The 19262-nt window shown below is 56.7% G+C and overlaps 1 protein-coding gene across 11 annotated transcripts in view; it reads left to right on the top strand.

Annotated features, from left to right (window-relative positions):
- The window catches only part of DAB2IP (DAB2 interacting protein), a 210784-nt gene that overhangs the window by 178782 nt on the left and 12740 nt on the right, over nt 1-19262 (top strand). For 10 of the 11 annotated variants that reach the window (XM_084493801.1, XM_084493797.1, XM_084493802.1 and 7 more), the window contains 7 exons: nt 255-809; nt 8041-8185; nt 9877-10021; nt 12920-13156; nt 14438-14639; nt 15243-15421; nt 17011-17884. In XM_084493801.1, coding sequence (XP_084349927.1) covers nt 255-809; nt 8041-8185; nt 9877-10021; nt 12920-13156; nt 14438-14639; nt 15243-15421; nt 17011-17884 — 2337 coding nt within the window. The remainder of the gene's footprint in view (nt 1-254; nt 810-8040; nt 8186-9876; nt 10022-12919; nt 13157-14437; nt 14640-15242; nt 15422-17010; nt 17885-19262) is intronic. The other variant, XM_084493798.1, reaches the window with a different exon arrangement.

The raw sequence follows: 19262 nt of genomic DNA, 5'->3' as shown, positions 1-19262 counted from the left end.
TATCTCCCTTGTTTCCTTTATTAATTGGCACCAGCAGACATGGAGAGCACGGTGATATTTGGAAAATTAACATAAGTAGCATTATTATGCAAATTCCTGAGAGCCAGTATTTCCTTAAAATAAAATGTAATTAAGCTTGTGCTCGTTTAGCCCATCCAAAATAATTAACTCATATCTCCAGTTTTGTTGTGCATGGCTTTGTTGTCTTTTTTTTTTTCTTGACCTTTTTTTCTTTGCATCTTTTTTTTTTCTAGGACAACAGCAGAAGGGTAGAGAATATGTTAAAGTTATGGATTATTGAAGCCAAGGACCTGCCAGCTAAGAAGAAGTACTTGTGTGAATTATGCCTGGATGACGTTCTTTATGCACGAACTACCTGTAAATTGAAAACTGATAATGTCTTTTGGGGGGAGCACTTTGAATTTAATAACCTCCCATCGCTCAAAAACATTACGGTGCACTTATACAAAGAGACTGACAAGAAGAAAAAGAAGGACAAGACCAATTTCATCGGACAGGTGAACATCCCTGTCAGCTCCGTCACGGGCCGGCAGTTTGTGGAGAAATGGTACCCTGTGGTCAGCCCCAACCCCGGGAAGGGCAAGTCCCCGGGGCCCATGATCCGCATCAAGTCACGCTACCAGAGTATGAGCATCCTCCCCATGGAGATGTACAAGGAGTTTGCCGAGTACATCACTAACAATTACATGGTGCTGTGCTCGGTGCTGGAGCCCTCGCTGAGCGTGAAGAACAAAGAGGAGATGGCGTCCGCGCTGGTGCACATCCTGCAGAGCACAGGCAAGGCCAAGGTAAGACTGCGCCATCCGCACGCTGCCACGAGAGATGAGCAGGGGCAGGCTCCTGGGTTGGGCTGCAGGGAGTCAGCACGTTGGTGGGGCTCAGCCATCGTTAATACTCTGTAATTTTTGCTTTTTATTGCAAACAAGTCGGTAGCGTGTGCACTGTGAATTGCTTAATTACTAAAGAGGTCAGTGGGACCACAAGATGCCAACCCAAGTCCTTTTCCCCTACTTCTGGAGGCTCAGGGGCCAGACTTAGTCTATAAACCAGCACAAACATCAAGCAAGAAGGCAGTTTTGGGGGATGAAATGTAAGCAACGTTGGCTTAAGCTGAGCAGCCTGCAGTGCTGGGCGTTCCTGTGGAAACACAGCAGGTTCCCCACGGCTGCGCTGCGGCACCAAGCGGGAGCCGACAGGGCCATGAGGATTTTGGAGCAAAGTGAGCCTCCAGGCGTGCCTGGTTCTGAGCAAGCTCTGAGCCCTGGGGGTCTGTTCTGCTGCTTTCAGAAGGGAGACGTGGTGGGGGCAGCAGCGCAGGAAGGGTTCTGGGGTGCTCCCGGGCAGGACGTGCTGCAGGGTTGGTGCAGCCAGTTTGTGAGCGGTAGAAATTCAGTTTATTGGGCCTGAGGTATTTGTTACTCCTGGTAGTGGCTGGTTGGTGAGAGCGAGGGCAGATGAGCAGAGCTGGAAATGCCCTTACTGGAGAGCACAGGCGAGCACCGAGCTCCCTGCCCCACGGGCCTCTCTGCCTCAGAGCATCCTTGCTGCGTGTCCCCAGGTGGCACAGCGTGGCCACGTGCAGGATGAAGGGAGTGAGAGCATCACTGTTCCCTCTGTTAACGTCTCCCTGAACTCTGCAGTGGGGCACTGGGGAGGAAGGAGATTTCCAGAGCTCTTACAGCACTGAGCTGTGAGCTGCTCACCTGAGGGGAACTGCGAGGCTCAACGCTTCCCCTGCAGCCTCCGCTGCTGCCTGGGATCGTGGCAGGGTTCACGGATGAGATTTAATTACCATCTGTCGTACAGAGAAGTGCTCGGCCTCCTGGTCGAGTTCAAGGCAGGAAAAGCTCGCTGAGAGGATTGCGAGGCCGGGCCTGCTGCTGTGGCAGTGCCAGTAGCTGCCCGGAGCCTCGCAGAGCCCAGGACGGGGCCTCAGGGCGTGAGCAAGGGACACAGCACGGGGCTGGGACACTCAGAGGGGACAGAAGCAGCTCACGGTGTGCGAAACCCCGCTCGGGGGGCTGTCAGGAGAGCATCACGGGCGTGTGGGGCTGCGCTGCTCGGCGCATGCCTGCTCAGCTCGGCCCTGCCTTCTGCTGGCACCGCTGCTCGCTGCATCCCGGGCTGCCCTCGCTGCAGCTCTGCCAGCGCTGGGGCTGCAGTGAAACTGCCAGGAAGGACCCTGTGCGTTTGGGTGCAAAAGGGGCCCTCACCCTGATCTCTATCTCCATGAGTCTCGCCACTGCTCCTGCTTTTTCCTCTCCTCTCGCTGCTGGAGAGGCTGAGGAGAGAGCAAGTGTGCTTCCAGACACGTGTCTGCGCCAGCGCTTGAGATCCCAGAGGCTCTGCGCGGGGGACACAGCAAACAGTAAACAGAGTTGATGAATTGTCCCCTAAAATGGAGCTTCTGCTCTCCCCGCCTGTCATCTGCCATCAGCATTAGCACAGGGTTGAGAGAGCTGTCAGAGCAGCAGGAGTCACTGGAGCATGGGAGCCGGGCGGCGCGGCCTTCCAGAGGGGCTGGGCGAGCGGAGAAAGGAAAAAAACAGCAGCAAGGTAAAAAAAAATAATAATAATAATCATGAATGGGAGAGGAAAGCACCCACCCACTGCCTGCGTGCCAGGGGTGTGCCCAGGAAGGCTGCGTGGGGGCGGTGAGGCACGGCGGGGCTGTGCTGGTGTCACCGCACCCTGTAAGGCTCCGGCAGCAAACTGGGGGCTGCCCCCGCGGGGGTTTGGTTGTGTTGGCAGGAGGCAGCTTTATTCCACAGATCCAGTAGGTGCAGGTAGGTACAGATACAGGCTCAGGGGGATGTGGGGCAGTGCCCCCTGTGCCCCCCCAGCCAGGGCTCGTTACCTGCAGCTCGTCAGAGCCCGAGGCAGGGCCGGTCCCTTGTGCCCAAAGGAGCGTGGGTGGCCGCGGCAGTGGCTGCAGCTTCCTTTTCTCCCTAAATACTGCCTCATCCTGGGCTTCATTTCTGTATCACAATAGATTAAAAGGTGGGAAATGAAGGCAGAGAGTCCTCCCTGGAGACAGAGGCTGTGTGTGCTTTGATCTCTGCTTGGGAAAGGGAAAAGCTTCATCCTCATGGTGCCGTGCGAGGGCTCGCTGTGCACCAGGGCACACCTGGAAACTCCAGAGCAGCCACTGAGGCAGCAGGGTGGAGAGAAATGGGAAAAGCTTTCTGATAAAGTGCAAACAGCCTGGCGGGGAGCTGCCCCGGCCCACTGGAAAGTCTGACAGCCACCCAGAACCTGCCCAGCCCTCGGCACGGGGCCGTTGTTTGCTCTGTTTGTAGGGCCTGGAGAGGCAGGGCTGTGCCAGGAGGGGCACCCGGGCTCTCGGCACCCGTCCTCCCTTCGTTGGGTGCTCCCGTCTGATGAAATGTTACCTCTGAGGGTGTGGAGAGATGCTTAACTGCTTGATGTGTGTGCAACCCACAGACAAAGCACACAAAGTCATAATTAAAGGTACTTCTCTTGCCGTGCGTGGCATGGGAGTGCTCCCCCTGCCATTAGCCCCGCTTGATGTGGGCTGTGTGATGTGGGCGTGGAGGGGCAGCTGCATCCTTCCCCCGTGGGACTGCCGGGCCCTGCAGTGTCTGCAGAGTACTTGCCCTGTATAGATTTGTTCCTGGGCTACCTCACAGCTTCTGGAGCTCAGCTCAGAACCATAAATACGCTTTAAAAACGTTCTTGTCCAAAGGCTTGGTAGATGAATCCCGGCATCAGACAAAGCTCTGACTAACCAGCTGCTCCCGTGAAATAAATATTTATTACGGTGTGAATGGAGTGAGGGATAAACATGTGTCCCTATTTGTTTATGCCGCAAGGATTTGCTTCCCCTGAGCAGATGCATTCACAGCCCGTGCGAGGCTGCTGGAGCCTCTGCTCTGCGCCGGCACCGCTGCAGCCGCGCTCCCCTTGGCCACGTGGGCGCTTTGCTGCTCTGTGTGGGTGCTGCAGGGACCGTGCAGGGTCTGCAAGCGCCTGTCCAGCTGCAGGAGAACTCCTGGAGACTCTCAGCTCAGCCCAGGGAGCTGCAGGGGACAGGGGGGCAGCGCAGCACAGGGCCCGGGGTCCTCTCCAGGGTACCCCTCCAGAGCCAGGCAGGGTGCTGCACGCCTGGGTGACACTGGCAGCAGCTCTGTTGTCCCCCACAGAGAATTTCTCTCTCTAATAATACTTCATAGCAGCCACAATCCAGCTAAAAAGCTTTCGGTCAGATTTAAGAGCACATCTTCCTCTGTCCCCCTCTCTCCTTGGCCACTGGCACTTAGATGTGTCCCACACTCATCCCGCCTGCAGCCCCGCCGCCTCCTGGTGCTTCCTTCACCCCTGCCCAGCTGCTCTTTGAAACCAGCAGTAATCTTATTACCTTCATCAACCCAATCCTCTTAAGGATAAGGCAATCCTATTAATCAGGCTTCTGATGGGGGGAACCTCTTTTCCCCAATCAGTCGCCCCTCAGACTGCAGAGGAGCAGCACCCCCACACAGGTGCTGCTGGCCCCCTTCTGCCCTGCCCGTGGGGCTGCAGGGACCTTCCCCGTGTGGCGAGCTGCGCTGCCCGTCCTGCACAACCTGCACGGAGCCCTCGGCAGGCTCTTGGCACCGCTTGGCCCTGGTGACAGGGCAGCAAAGGGCTGTTCCCGCGAGCAGCTGTTGGTTTTACACGCGTGGCCTTCACCTTCAGCGAGCCTGGAAAGGCTCAGGCCACCTCTGGGACGGCTGCTCTGCCTGTTGGCTCCTTCCAGCCTCCTCGGGCAGAGGTTTGGTGTCCCCAGGCAGCACCGAGCTGACAGTCACACGGCCCCAAATGCAGTCACCCAGCCCCGATTGCCTGCGGGAGGGCTGGGGCAGGGGCTGGGGCAGGTTTCCAGCCCACGAGGGAGGATCCACCCAGCTGGGGCAGCAGAAGCAGCACCCGAAGCTCCCCCCAGGGGACAACAGAAATGTTTTCAGGCTACACCGCAGGGCTGGAGGATGGAGGAACATGAAAAGCAGCCAGGCACGTGGAGCAAACCCAGCCCCACCAGTGCTTTGGGGCAGGGTGCGGTGAGGCTGCAGGGCGGCGCGGGGCGAGGGGAGGCGACCTCCAGGTGGGCTCTTTGAGCCCTGGCCTTGGAGCTGGGACCAGCGCTGCTGTGGGGCTGCCTCTGCGGCAGCTGGAGCCGTGCTGGTGCCCGTAACAGGCCTGCAGCAGCAGCCCCAGACCTGCTGCAGTGCCTCCTGCCTGGGTTCCTGGAAGAAGCGCTGGGAAGCCACGCTCGGCGTTTCTTTAGTTATGCTGGAGCTGCACGGGTTCAGCGGTGTCCAGACTGAAGCAAATTTCCTTAAAATAAACACAGGAGCAAGCCTGAGGAGCGCCGCTACAGCCCTTAATTTTTACCGTAGACCTCTTCCTTCCCCTCTCAACTCGGATGTAATGAAATAAAGCATCTTATTTTCTTCCATTGCCAGGGGCCCTAACTAAAAACAGCCCCCCGCTGATCTCTGCTGCTCGGAAACAGGGAGTTTTATTGGCTTTAGTTATTGCGTTTTATTCAGAGCCGTGTATGTGGGTGAGCGAAGCCCCCGGAGGGATCCGACAACTATTTGCATTCCCTTTGTGTCTTCCCAGTGCTGGCTGCTGTGCTCGGGAGCTCCGGAGCTGCTGCGGCTTCAGTGTGAGGGAAGGCGAGGCCTGGAGGGTGGCCTGGGGACAGGGCCACGAGGCCCATGGCTGTATGGGACGGGGACTGCCACGGGGGGGTCAGAGGGAGCTGCCCTGGCTCCGTGCCGAGTCACACAGCTGGAATTTTGCCCCGTTTTTAGTTCTAGTAAATTCTGCAGCTTGGCTAAAATCGTCAGAATTCACCTGGCTGCTGGCTAGAGCCTGGCACCTGGGTGTCCACAGCTTGGCAGCCCTGCTGGCACCACGTCCCCATGTCCCCACGTCCCCATGTCCCTATGTCCCCATGTCCCTATGTCCCTGTGTCCCACCCCAGCCCTGCAGCCATGCATGTGGTCAGCGGGGGGAGGCAGCGCGGGTCCGCAGCTGACAGGGAGAGGAAAAACCTAACCCGTGGTAAGAGGAGCTGTAAAACCCGGTGTTGGGAGATAATTAGTATGTTGGGAAAGTGACAGGAAAGAGAATCAAGCAAAGCCAAGGTCAGCGGCTGCTAATTAAGAATCAGCACCTTGTGTCATCCTGAGCTGGGGCTTGGAATTGAAACGCACACTGGGAGAGACCCGGGAAGATAAAGGTGATGGAGGTACCCAGATAGCAGCTAAAGGGATTTGAGCGGGGGTTTAGAGTTTCATTCCAGCTTGGCTGATAAAGGAGGCAAAATGAGAGAAAATCGTGGCGGGAGGCGCGTGCTTGGCTTCCAGGAGGGACTCGTGCCTCTGCAGCTGCCAGCGCGCCGCAGGCAGAGCGGGCTGCAGGGAGGGCGGTCTCCTGCTCAAAGAAATAATGCAAGTGACATCTTCAAGAGCTGCTTCTCTGGGCTTTTGGAGGCTCTTCTGGGAACGTGGCGGCAGCACGGCGGTCCTGCTGCCGCCACCTTCCAGGCTGCCAGCCTGCCAAACCCCCAGCCCGCTCCTGGATGGCAGGGGAGCCTGTCTGCAGCCTGGGCATCCTTCGTCTGGGACAGAAACCCAGTAACAAAGGGCTGAAGGTCACTGGTTTGGTGCTGGGATGAGCCAGGAGGGGATCTCAGCGTGAGCCTGAGGTTTCCAGGGCACCCCTGTGGCAGATGGAGCAAGTGCCTCTCTGGCAAACGCCCTGGCAGGGTATGGCACTGGGGTGGCCCCGTGTCTCCCAAGGGGTTTGGAGCCCACTGAGCCGTGGCTGCGGTGCTCTGGGGGCTCAGGGAGCTGCGTGGGGATGCGAGGGCAGGGCCTGCACCTCCGCACAGCAGCTCTGGGTGCTCTTGCTGCCCGCGCCCAGCAGTGGGTTACAGCTTGTGCGCTCTGACAAATGAAGGGGAATTCCTTAGCGAAGGGTTATTACCGAGCAGATTATTGGGTTTGAGAGGAGGGTGGTGTAAAAAAGGTGCCCTCGGTTATGGCAGTGAAGCAGTGTGTCGACATCGCTGTCTCCTGCACGGGGATTCGGTGCGAGGTTCAGTGCTCAGGGCTTGCAGGGTGCCCGCAGCCCGCTCTCCCTCTGCCATCGAGGCGAGCGGTGCCGGCTGGGAGGAGGTCGTCCAGCCCAGCCCCTGGCTCAGCAGCCGATTTTCCCATTAGCAGCACGGAGAACAGGAGCTGAATATGTATTAGCACGAGGAGCTGGACAGCATCTCGCCTGCATTAGCGCGAGCTGCGGCGCTGCGCCTCACACCACGCAGTGGATTTTGAGCAGAATGCACGGGGAACTGCGGGACCCGCTCCGAGCAGTTAACACCGACACCGAGCTCACTCTTAAGTGCTGGTTTTCTGTCAGCATTTGCAATTCAAAGCCCGGGCTGGTGCACAGGGCAGCTGTGCTGCTCACCCCTCCCATTGCTGTGCGGCACAGATTACAAAATCGCCTGGTTTTTGGCTCTGTGCACATCAGACCCCAAATGTGCCCAAAATGCGCGCTGTAGCTGTGCTGTTTATTCCCATGAATACTGAGGAAATGGGACATGGGAGCGTTGTGATGCCTTTTACGGGCTCGATTCCCAGCCATGGGGCACAGCCCGTGACATTGGGCATGCCCCCCTTTGGCACCCCGTGCAGCTGGATAGCGATGTGGCCACACTGAGCAGCGGAGAAAAGATTTCACCCCCAAAACGTGAGGCTGAGATGAGCCCCCCCTGAAAGCTGTCACTGATGCAGGGACAAATGCGGTGCGGGTGTGAAATGGATCATTTTGGGGTGCAAAAGTTGAAACTCCCCAGAGATTGATTTCTCCTCTCTTCCCTGCGAGGGTCGGAGAAGCAGGAGGGAAGTCAGGCTGGCGGCGGTGCAGCGGGCACAGGGGAGAGCTGCCTGCCCTGCTGCGCACAGGGACCTGCTGACCTGGTGACCCACCGTGGGCTTTGCTTTCCAGGATTTCTTGACTGACCTGATGATGTCTGAAGTTGATCGCTGTGGTGAGAATGAGCATCTCATTTTCAGGGAGAACACACTAGCCACCAAAGCAATCGAAGAATACCTGAAGCTGGTGGGGCAGAAATACTTGCAAGATGCCTTAGGTAGGTACAGAGGGTTGGTGGGGCTCTTCGGGGAGCTGCCGGGTGCTCCACGCGGTGCGGGGCCACAGCTGAGCCCCGGTGGCCATCCTGCCATCCTGCCAAGGCTTCTGTCTGGGCTCTGGCAGTGTCACGGCGGCTGATTGAATCCCTCCCCTGATTGCACAGCCCCAGCCGGAGACGCTCCCCCCGTTGCTCGCAGCAGTCAGATGAAATCTCCCAAATTGCAGTGATGAGAGTCGCCTCCCTGATGGCGCTGGGAACCCTCCCGGTGCTTTTTTGAAAGGGCTGGCTACGCTTATGGCTCCAAAAATATTTCTCCCGATGCAAATGAAAATAATGAGAGGTTCCGCTTCTGGGCAGGTCAGGAAGGAATCGCGGCGCTGCTGCCTGCAGCCAGCACAGCCCAGCCCGGGGGGGCTGCCTCTGCGGCGTGCACTCGGCGAAGGCAGCTGGGTTTGATGCACGTCCTTGCAGTAGGATGAGCGGTGCTCCTATCGACCTGCTCGTTTTTCAGTGCGTTAGGTTCCTATTAGTGGATCTGTGTAATTTTAACAAGGACCGAAGAAAGGGTAAGTACTTGACTGAGGTAACAGCGATCTGAGAGGAGAGGGGCTGTTACTTATTTCTGCCTTGTAATGCCTTCTGGTCGAAGGCAGGCCTGTAAGTAGATTACCTCACAAAATTTCTAAAAAGCCAGGAGATTAATGAAGGCAGGGAGTTCCGTAACGCTCCCCTGTCAGGGCTCGCTGCCGAGCCAGCTCCGTCTCATACCGGGGAGCCCGCAGTCCCCGCGAGTTGTTTGGGGCACAGATCCTGCGTGGCCCTTTTGTCATGAAATGATTCATCTCCGTGTCACGAGGCAGCACAATGCAGCGTAGTGCTTCCCTTCAAACCATGCAGCACAACCGAGTAATAGGGCCGGGTAATAACAGCAGGCAGCACCTGCAGGCAAGCAGAGAGGCTCCAGGGCTCCCTGGCAGAGCTGAAAATACATTGGAGAGGCTCTCCGGGACATAATTAAAATCTGTTTGGGCAGTGAAGGGGGAGGAATGCAGACTGGGGTGGACAAAAGCAGGATGGGAAAGTCCGGGATGGTCAGGAGCTGGGAGATGAGCAAACCAAAAGGAATGATGAGATAACCAAAGCAAACCTTGCCCCAGGGCATCACCCAGCCCCACAGGTCCCTGTGCGAGGCCCTCCTGCTCCCCTCCATCCCCTCCCCGAGCATCCCCTGCCTGCGGTGTGCAGCCCAGACAGACAGCTGCCCTTCCCGACAGACAGACACGTGCCCCTGACAGACGGACACGTGCCGCAGTGGGGAGCACCCCCAGCCCACGCCGCGCTGCTCTGTGCCCGTGGCACCCGGGGGTGGCACGAGAGCTGCTGGCAAAGCCCTGGGTGTGAGCCCACCAGGGCGAGAGGTGGCCAAGCAGCCAGCAGGAGTGCAGAGAAACTCACAGAAATACTTTCATTCATTCATTCATTTTTAATTTAATTAATACTGCCCGGCCTTTTGGCAGGGCAGCCGGGGAGCAGCAGCGCAGAGGCCTGGCAGGGCCTTTCTGCAGGAGAAGCTGCGCTGCTGGGTCAGCGCAATGGGGCATGGGGCAGCTGCTTGGTGCAGGGGCTCACGGGCTGCCTTGCTTGCTGACTGCATCTCCAAAACCCGTCACTGACTGCCTGTTTTCCAGGGGAATTCATCAAGGCTCTGTACGAATCAGATGAAAACTGTGAGGTGGATCCCAGTAAGTGTTCGTCGTCGGACCTTCCCGAGCATCAGAGCAACCTGAAGATGTGCTGCGAGCTGGCCTTCTGCAAAATCATCAACTCCTACTGGTCAGTGCCTTCAGCTGCAGGGCAGAGGTGGAGCATCAGCCCGTCCTCAGGCTGAGTTCCTCCGCAGCTTGTGGGAGCCATGGGGGGAGAGCCCCGGGCACTGCTGCTGCTGCTGCTGCTGCTCGGGGCCGTTTGGCTCCGCGTCCTGCATTCCTCCAGGTTAACCCCACTCTCTCCCGGTGCTCAGGGCGGCTCTGGGGAGCTCCCTGCCTCCTTGGCCCAAGGCCTGGTATGCAGTTGGAGGCATGTCCTCGCCGACTGCGCTCAGGGTAAAGGTTCTGGCACCGAGCTGGGACAGGCCTCGATATGCAAAATCGCCTGGGGGGAGGCAGTGGGGTGTCTGGTGTCCTGTGCTGGAGGTGGCCGTGCTGGTGCCCGCTGTCCCGTCCTCGGGTCTGTTACAGCTGGTGCCTGCAAGGAACAGGAAGAATTGAGCTGGTGACCTTATTACCTTGAGCAATAAAAATGTTTTCTTCCTGCTTCTTGCTAGCAGACCAGGAGATTCTTGTCCTGACAGAAAAAAAAATATTATTACTGCTGGATTTGCAGTCTTCCTGGTTAAAAGTCCAGGCTTAGCTTTTATTATTGTATTTTGTAGCAACACTGTTGTTGCCAAACATCAACTAAGGCTCATTTTGGAGGAAGGAAGTCTCTGACAGTAAAAACTTCTCATTTTCTCCCCTACCCCAGCTGTTGTATTAAGGTCTGAAAACTCATTAGATGTGGTCTCCCAGGATTCGGAGTGTGCTGTCTTGCAAGGCCAGGAAGGAAGGGAATTGCTTCTCCTGATGTTGCTCAGCGAAAGACCAAGCAGCGAGAGGCTCACTCTGACTTCCTTTATCTACTACAAATAAGCAAAAGGGCAGATTTTGTTGGAGGTAGCCTGTATCTCATCCTGAGCCAATTAATAATTCTCTGACTCAGGAGTTGTGCTCTCCCAGGAGGAATCCACTGCTTTTAGTCACCAGTGGATAATAATTGTTCAAATTAGTGTTTTCCCCAGAATACCCAGAGCAGCACGAAAAGGTAAGTCTAAAAATAGGCTTGGAAAGTGACCCAAGGAAAGTCACGAGTGCACGGGAAGTTTGTTCCTCCAGCCCTGCCTTTCGGAGGAAGGTTGGAGCAACGGAGCTGCTGCTCCGAGCAGTTCCCTCTCGCCTTTGTGCTCAGCAGTTCTTGGGGATTAATTGGGCTGATGATGAGTGCTCCGGCTTGGCCAAGGTACCCTGACAGCTAACAGTCTTGCTTTAAATAGAGTGCCAGAGTGTGCATGCTCATCTGCTGGAGAGAGTCAGAGAGAGGAAAGAGGTTTACAATAACTGAAAATTGTTATAATTATGACATAATTTGGACATCTGGAAAGTTTCAGCGTAAGCAGAATTTCAGCATGTGGAAGCTCGTTACTGGAAAGTTGGGGAATGAATTACTGGCCCGTTTGTCACATAAAGCTGGCTAACTGAACCCCATCCACTGCTCCACAATTAAACTTTTATGGTCTCCCAGCCTGTGGCAGCGAGCGGTGCTCGCGGGCTGCGCGCAGCCGGTGCGTGCGTGTTCAGGGGGCTACTTCCAGTAACTGCAACCTGTCCTGATCACTCAAGCCTTAAATTGCTTAAAGGATTCTCCTGTTTCTGGGCAAACACCGTGAAGTCAAAGGGCTTTGTCCAATTGTGTGGATCGAGCCAAAGACAGAGGAGAACCTTCCCAGCCAAAGGCTTTGGTTAGTGTTATGGGTACAGCACGGGGCTGGGCAGGTGCCCACGGCTGGGGCCGTGCCACTGCGGTGCTCAGCGGGGCAGGGGCACAGCCGGGGGCTTTGCCCTGAGGCTGGTGCAGTTCGGGGCCTCCCTCCTGCTCCTGGCACGGGTGGGTGGTGGCAGTGGCAGCCCAATGTGAGGGCAGCAGGACGGGCTCTGGCAGCGCGGCTTTCTCTTCCCAACAGGGGTGAGGGGCAGGCACAGGGCAGTCAGGCCCCGAGAGGGGCACAGGCCTGCGGGAAGCCAGCTCACGTTGCTTTGCTCACCCCATGTAGTCCCTGCAGCAAAACTGGCAAACCGTCCTGCGAAATGGCTGTTTGGTAAGGAGATTTATGGCCTAAAATGGAGGCTGCCCCCTCCTCGGTCTGCTGTTAAACCATCCAGCTCTGGAGGTGAGCAGCTCTGACTTGCAGACAAAGACGGTGGCCGTGGCCAGAGCAGGCTCTGGGGCGGAGGGAAAGGGCCGGTACCAGGGACGTGGTGGCCACTGGGGACCCATTGTCAGCCTGCTCCCGCGTGGGAGGATCCAGCTGAACAAATAACCCGTGCTGGGAACAGGATAAGGTGGGAGCAGGGAGCTGGGAGGAGAGCAGGCAGCCGGGTCTGCGGCGATAAGGGGCTGCTGCCACGGGCATCTGCAGGGCACAGGGCAATTCTGGGGCCTTGGGAAGCCTGGCGGGGCTCAGTGCGGTTGTGAAACCAGAGTGACTCCCGTGTGGCTCTGCATTTGCCCTCATCCCCATGGGATTTGGTCCAAGAGCTAGCCCAGGAGCACTGCAATTCACACAGCCGAGCACCAGCTGCGCTGGTGACCCCAGTACCCCCGGTGGTTCACCTCACGTGGTGGTGAGCTGCTTTGCACGGCTCATTCCATATCTCTGGCTTCCCAGTTGTCAAGGGTTTGGGCTATGCTTCTTGTCTGTCTGGTTTGAGTCTCCTGACAGGCACTGCAGGGAAAAGAGGAGCCTGTGGCTGGTGAGGGTGGCAGTGCTGCTGTGCAGGGTGAGAGGACTCTGCCTTGGTGCAGGTCAGGGCGTCACACCACGTGGCTGCTACACACCATGCTTCTCACTGCTTTGTGGCACTTCAAACACCTTGGCCTTGAACTTCACCATCCCTGCGTGTCCTTCTGTCATTTCAGTGTCTTCCCAAGGGAGCTCAAGGAAGTTTTCGCCTCGTGGAGACAAGAGTGCAGCAACCGCGGCCGCCCAGACATCAGCGAGCGACTGATCAGTGCCTCCTTGTTCCTGCGGTTCCTGTGCCCAGCTATCATGTCCCCTTCCCTCTTCAGTCTCCTGCAGGAGTACCCGGACGACCGCACTGCGCGCACTTTGACCCTCATCGCCAAGGTCACCCAGAACCTCGCCAACTTCGCCAAGTAAGTGGGGCTGCGGCAGCGGGCGGGGGGGCAGCTCTGAAAAAGGGGAAGGGAGGTCCCACGCTGGCCGCTCCTTCCCTGGATGGAAAGGGCCTGCTTGTTTCCTGTTGTGTTTTTCCCCCGTCTCTCTCTGGGACCCATTCCCTCGCTGTTAGGTCAGAGAGATCAGTGAAGTTTCCAAAACAGCACGTGTTTTACGAGCAGGAAAACAGGCTGCTCTGACCACACAGAGAGGGCTGGGTCGCAGCGGGAACACCCAGGCACAGCCAGGAAATGAGTCCCGTGATCGCTGTGCTGGGAGAGGCTGATGGCATCAGCTCTGCCTCCCGTCAGCGGCACCAGCAGGGCCAGAACCTGCACAGCAGCAGTGGTGTGTGTAGCTCTGGAGCCGTTCTGTCCCTCCCAGGAGCTCTGGGCCCTTCCCTGCTAAGACAGCAGGGTTATTTGAACGGGGATGGCAGGAGAAGGGGATGGGGACACTATCAAGTTCTAAGCCCATAGGTTTGATGGAAACAAAGCAAGAGATTTCTGAAAATCTTTCCACTGGCTGCAGCTCTGAGCTACTTATCCTGAGCTCTGATAACAGAACGGTGAGCTTTCCAAAACATGAATGGGCAGTTTCCTTCTAAAGCTCCTCAGATTTGGAAACCAGCTCAGTGTACGCACGCGCAGCCAGGAGTGCACGCGCATGCACACAACTGCAGGTGGAAGGCAAACAAGTGTTACATGAGGTGACAGAAATTCTCCATATTCCTGACCAATCCCTAACTAAAGGGTTTCCAGATCTTCAGCACTTCGCAGGAAGGAACCTCTAACTAAGCTGACATTAGTCAAGCGTGTGGCTGTGGCCAGCTTCAGGGCCTGGAATGCGGGGGAGAGCGTGGGACTCCCACTGCCATCGTTCACCTCAGCTGAGTGACTGGGCTCAGTTGTTTTGATTTCCTCATTGCCAGTTATGTGTCTTATTTCTGGCAGCTGTACCAGCAGTAAGATGCACCCCATCACCAAGAACAGCTTCATTTCTGTGGCTTTCACCTCCATTTCTGCTGCTGAGGTCCCATGCTGATGAGGGCTTAGCTGGATTAGGCTGCAGTTAATTTTGGTTCCATGTTCAGTGAGGTGCCAGCTGCTTGTTAGCAACCTGGTGATCCCAAAGGCTCTGAAAGGGTTCAGATGCCACAGAAAGGCTCTGCCATTCTGACGTGTGTATGTACCTGCTCCTTCTGCTCACTGCACCTCTGTTTACAGGTTTAGCTGACATTTCTGTTGCTGTCTTGATAGGTTTGGCAGCAAAGAGGAATACATGTCCTTCATGAATCAGTTCCTGGAGCACGAATGGACTAACATGCAGAGATTTCTCCTGGAGATTTCCAATCCAGAAACCATCTCAAACACAGCTGGCTTTGAAGGCTACATTGACCTGGGCCGGGAGCTGTCCACTTTGCACTCGCTGCTCTGGGAAGTCATTTCTCAGCTGGAGCAGGTACGGGGGGCTCACGGGGACTTGGAGGGAAGCACGATTGGACAGCGCTGGGCACAGGGGCCCAGCACAGCGCACACTTCCCCCTTGTGCAGCCCATACCCATCCACTGCCTGTGTGGGTGCACAGCACTGCTGGTACTAACCCTCAGCACTTCCCCAGCCTTCCCCGTGCTGCTTCTTGTCCTGCTTGGGGGCAGGTGAGTGTCACTTTCCCCCTCTGCTCTTCATCTCTGGGGGGTGAGCATGGAGGGGCTGCTGGGATGAGAAGGCAGAGCTGCTGAACACCAGCCCCTTCTGTCTTTTTCCAGCAGATTCAAATGGTTAATTTTTAATGAAAAGGATTTCTGTCAGGAGACCTGGACCAGGCTTGGCCGCAGCTGTCTTCGGCGTCTGAACTATGCTAAGCATGCTTGCTGCCTTCTGCCCCGCAGCAGCGAATGGTTTCTGAAGCCACATGTCTGGGACAGCCAGTGGAGTTAAATTATGGAGAAAATTAATGTTGCTAACGATTCACTGAGGAGACTGTCCAGCAACTGGCAGAACCCACAGATCTCTAGCAGAAACATAAGATGCAGGCAGTAATTCTGCTCTCTTTTTCTACCAGGGCACTGCAACAAAACTTGGGCCTCTGCCTCGGATCCTGAGGGATGTCAACTCGGCGCTCAGTAACCCAGCCTGCGTGCAGGTCTCAGTCACAGCCGATCACACTGCATCCACTCCTAACGCTGGCAACAGCATCTCTGCGGGGCTACAGAAAATGGTGATAGAGAATGACTTATCTGGGTAAGAGCCTAAGAGGTGGCCTGGCCACAAAGGAAATTCTGAGCATTCACCTACTACCAAACCCTGAGCACCTGCAGGGACAGGCAGGACAAGGCGTGGTGTGGGCTCACCTGATCCATTGGCAAGGCTTTCTGTTGCAAAATGGATACTGGGTGTGGTTCAGCTCTGAATCCAGACAAAGCAGAGGGCAGTAGGGCAAGCACATGGCTCCCTCCCGGGTCTGTCATGAGCCAGAGCTGGGAATGTGGTCTGGGAAATGGAAAGCTGACCGGTTCTGAGATCAGTTCTTGACGCTTGGCTGCAGAAGCAAAATGGTCATCCTTTGAGGGCTTGAGGGATTGTTCATACTGACCTCAAAGCACTGAGTTCTACCACTGAGTTCATTAGCTGTCTGAATGTGCAAGATTTATTGGTCTTACCCATCGCTGTAAGATGTAGGGAATGTGCTGCATTCACCAAGATCCAAATGCGGACATTTCTCTAACAGTGGCCAAGCTGCAGAGGCCTCACAATCAATTCCAATCCACTCCGTCCAGTTTTTATAATACTGGGTGTTTTTAACGAGCAGTGATTCACAGACACAGTCACCAAACACACTTTTAGGCCTAATTATGTAACAAATTTCATTCATGGGAAGGATGACTGTTGCAGACTTAAAATGTTTCTGTTTTTGGAAAAGTAGAGCCCACATAAATTGAAAGACACTGCTAACAAAATAGTTAATAAGTGGAAACTACAGAATACTTAACAGTTTAATTAGGAATGAAAGGCAACAATGGAGCTGGACTTGCTTTAATCAGAGCTTTCATCTCTAATGATTCCCAGCTTGAGGTACAATTATTTAAATCTAATGCTATGGAAGATCTCTGCCAGTATGCTCTCACCCAAATACTCGCTTACAATGCACCATCTTTGATCGCAGAACATTCACATTAAGCTACTGCAAAGCTCTTTCTTTCTGTCTGCAAGAAATCAATATTGCTTGGATGTATCTGTTACGGCAGGAGCAGCGGGTGGATAACTTTCTGCCGCTAGGATTTAGCTCTGCTGTAACAGCTCTGTCTGACCCTCGGCAGCCTGGTGTGGATCAGCCCCCCAGTGCTGTACAGGTCCTGGCCAGCCCCCGGGAGCTCAGAGCCCAGGCACGGAGCAGAGGACAGGGAGCGGGGTGGGTTCTGCCAGCTGGGAGCTCAGCCCCATGCTGCCAGCACACTGCGGGCTGCGGCTGGCAAGGCAGAGCCCAAGAGCGAGCCCGTCAATGCCTCCCGCAGAGCACGGCCCGCTCCTCCATGTGAGGCACCTCCTGCTCTTCTGCCCGTCCCCCAGGGGTGCCCAGACCCCTCCGTTCCCCTGTCCCCTTGCTCCTGCTGCACCGTCCCCATGCACAGGCAGAGCTGGGCCTGGCCCCGTGCCCTGCAGGGGCTGGGCTGCGTCCCCTGCCCACGGCTGTGCCACGCTGATTTCTTCTGAGTGATAACGTTTTCCTGCCCTGGTGCAGCATTCACAACTCTTCTTTTTTTTTTTTTTCTTCTTTTTTTTTTTTTTTTTTGTTTTCCTCTCCTTTTCCTTACGCACTGACCTCCCCGCAGTCTGATAGATTTCACCCGGTTACCATCTCCAACCCCTGAAAACAAGGACTTGTTTTTTGTCACAAGGTCTGCTGGGGCCCAGCCCTCGCCTGCCCGAAGCTCCAGTTACTCAGAGGCCAATGAGCCCGACGTGCAGATGTCTAACGGCAGCAAGAGTTTGTCCATGGTGGACTTGCAGGACAATCGGCTCTTGGACAGCGGGGCCAACGCGCCCGGCGCTGCCGACTCGCTCAATGACAGTCAGTCGTCCCTCGGGCAGTTGCAGGGCGTGTGGAGCGCACGGACTCAGCAGAGCGGCGTGCCGGCCATGGCCACCGTGCGCCGGGTGGGCCAGACGCCCACCACGCCGAGCGGCGAGAGCGCGCCCGGCCGGCCCCAGCTGCTGGCGCCGCTCTCCTTCCAGAACCCCGTCTACCAGATGGCGGCGGGGCTGCCGCTCTCCCCTCGCGGCCTGGGCGACTCCGGCTCCGAGTGCCACAGCTCGCTCAGCTCCCACAGCAACAGCGAGGAGCTGACGGCCAACAAGCACGGCTTCGCCGGCCCCGCCGCCAGCGAGGACTTCGCGCGTCGGACGGGGGAGCTGGCCCGGCGGCAGCTCTCGCTGACGGAGAAGGGCGGCCAGCCCACCATGCCGCGCCAGAACAGCGCGGGGCCGCAGAGGCGGATAGACCAGCCGCCCCCGCCGCCCCCGCCCGTCACCCGGGGCAGGACGCCGCCCTCCCTGCTGAACACGGTCCAGTACCAGCGCCCCTCCAGCGGCAGCATGATGTCCTCCTCGCCCGACTGGCCCGGCAGCGGGGCCCGCCTGCGGCAGCAGTCCTCCTCCTCCAAGGGCGACAGCCCCGAGATGAAGCAGCGCACGATGCACAAACAGGTGAGTTCGGGGGGGCTGCGATGGCTTCGGGGGTTGGTGGGGCCAGGCAGGGGTCAGGCCACGGACCTGAAGAAGAAATGGGCTGTTGGGGATCGCTGCGGTGAGAGGGGACATCGTTCTGGCCACGTTGGGGTGCGACTGCCATGAGGTGGCAGAGACACGAGGGTGATGGCAGCCCTGCCCCTGTCCTGCGCTACCATCTCGTCACCGCTTTGCCTCTCCATGCGCAGGCTCTCATCCCATGCCATAGTCAACCCAGCCCCATCTCACAGACTTGGACTAGGCGCCAATCTTCTCATTTATCTACAACTCCCTGTGCTGCTGCTCCTGCCCCACCAAAGCCTTGGTGTCCCTGGACACTCATTTCTCTGTTAGACCCTCCCAGGAGTGCAACAGGGGAGGCGAGAGCGGTAAGGAAGGAGCGTGCTCCCCATCAAGAGTGAAGCTGCAGCTGTGCAGAGCTCGACAGTGCTTCGGGTCCCAGAGCTCGTGCTGGTCTGCACAGAAAGGAATGGGACTGGTCACGGTGCTAACACAAAGCAGTACGTCACAGACCCAGGGCCCTCCGGTTTCCTGGCATGGATAAATCGTTTGGCTAGTGCTCCTTTAGTCATTTTACATTTCAGATACAGCCCTGTAGAAAATTAACACAGTAGGGCCTCTCAGTGCCCAAAGGAAGAGTTTTAGAAGTAACACAAAACCCAGAGAGTGCGGATAACTGGCACGAGCTCACTGCAGCGCAGCCCAGGCTCCTTTCCAGCAGCACAGCGTTGGAGGAGCAGCAGAGCTGCTGTAAGTACCTCTGCCTTACAAGGCAGCTGAGGAGGCCTTGTGTCAGTGCTGCCCATTAAAGGCTGTTTTATCAGCCCGATCTGGAGCTGTTCTGTGCATGCCGTATTGATTCATAAGCGCTGACATTAGCAAGCTGGCCATGTAGCCACATTTGTATAATGGGGATCGATCCTCGTTAGGTGCAGGGGGCACAGAGCTCTGCAGGCAGCAGCCTGGTCGGTAGCAGAGTTTCTTTGAGACGAGGAGCACAGCAAAACCTTCGGACCCCGGCCAGTCAGTGACTGCAGAGCTTTCCTCCCAGAGCTGGTCCCCAGCTGCCCCTCCCAGCCCAATCTGCATATTTGACTTGTGCCTGAGCAGTGTCTGTGAATCACGGTGAAACTGCTCGCTCATCGCTGCTGGTATTAAAGTCCCTTTGAGACCAGAGGAGTCCCGTGCCCTGGCCATTCCCGTAGAATTCCCCAAGCCCCGCTCCTGCCAGGCAGCAGCGCTTCCCCTGCCTTTGTGAGGCCGTTTGCTGATCTGCCTTTGGAGCTGTGCCAGGCTGGATCAGGTGCTCTTTTTCACCTCGTTGGAGAAGGAAGAA

Source organism: Aythya ferina, assembly GCF_964211825.1.
Source record: "Aythya ferina genome assembly, chromosome: 20".
Taxonomy (NCBI): Eukaryota; Metazoa; Chordata; class Aves; order Anseriformes; family Anatidae; genus Aythya; species Aythya ferina.
Note: the sequence above shows the minus strand (reverse complement) of the source record. Positions and strands in the feature narration are given on the sequence as shown.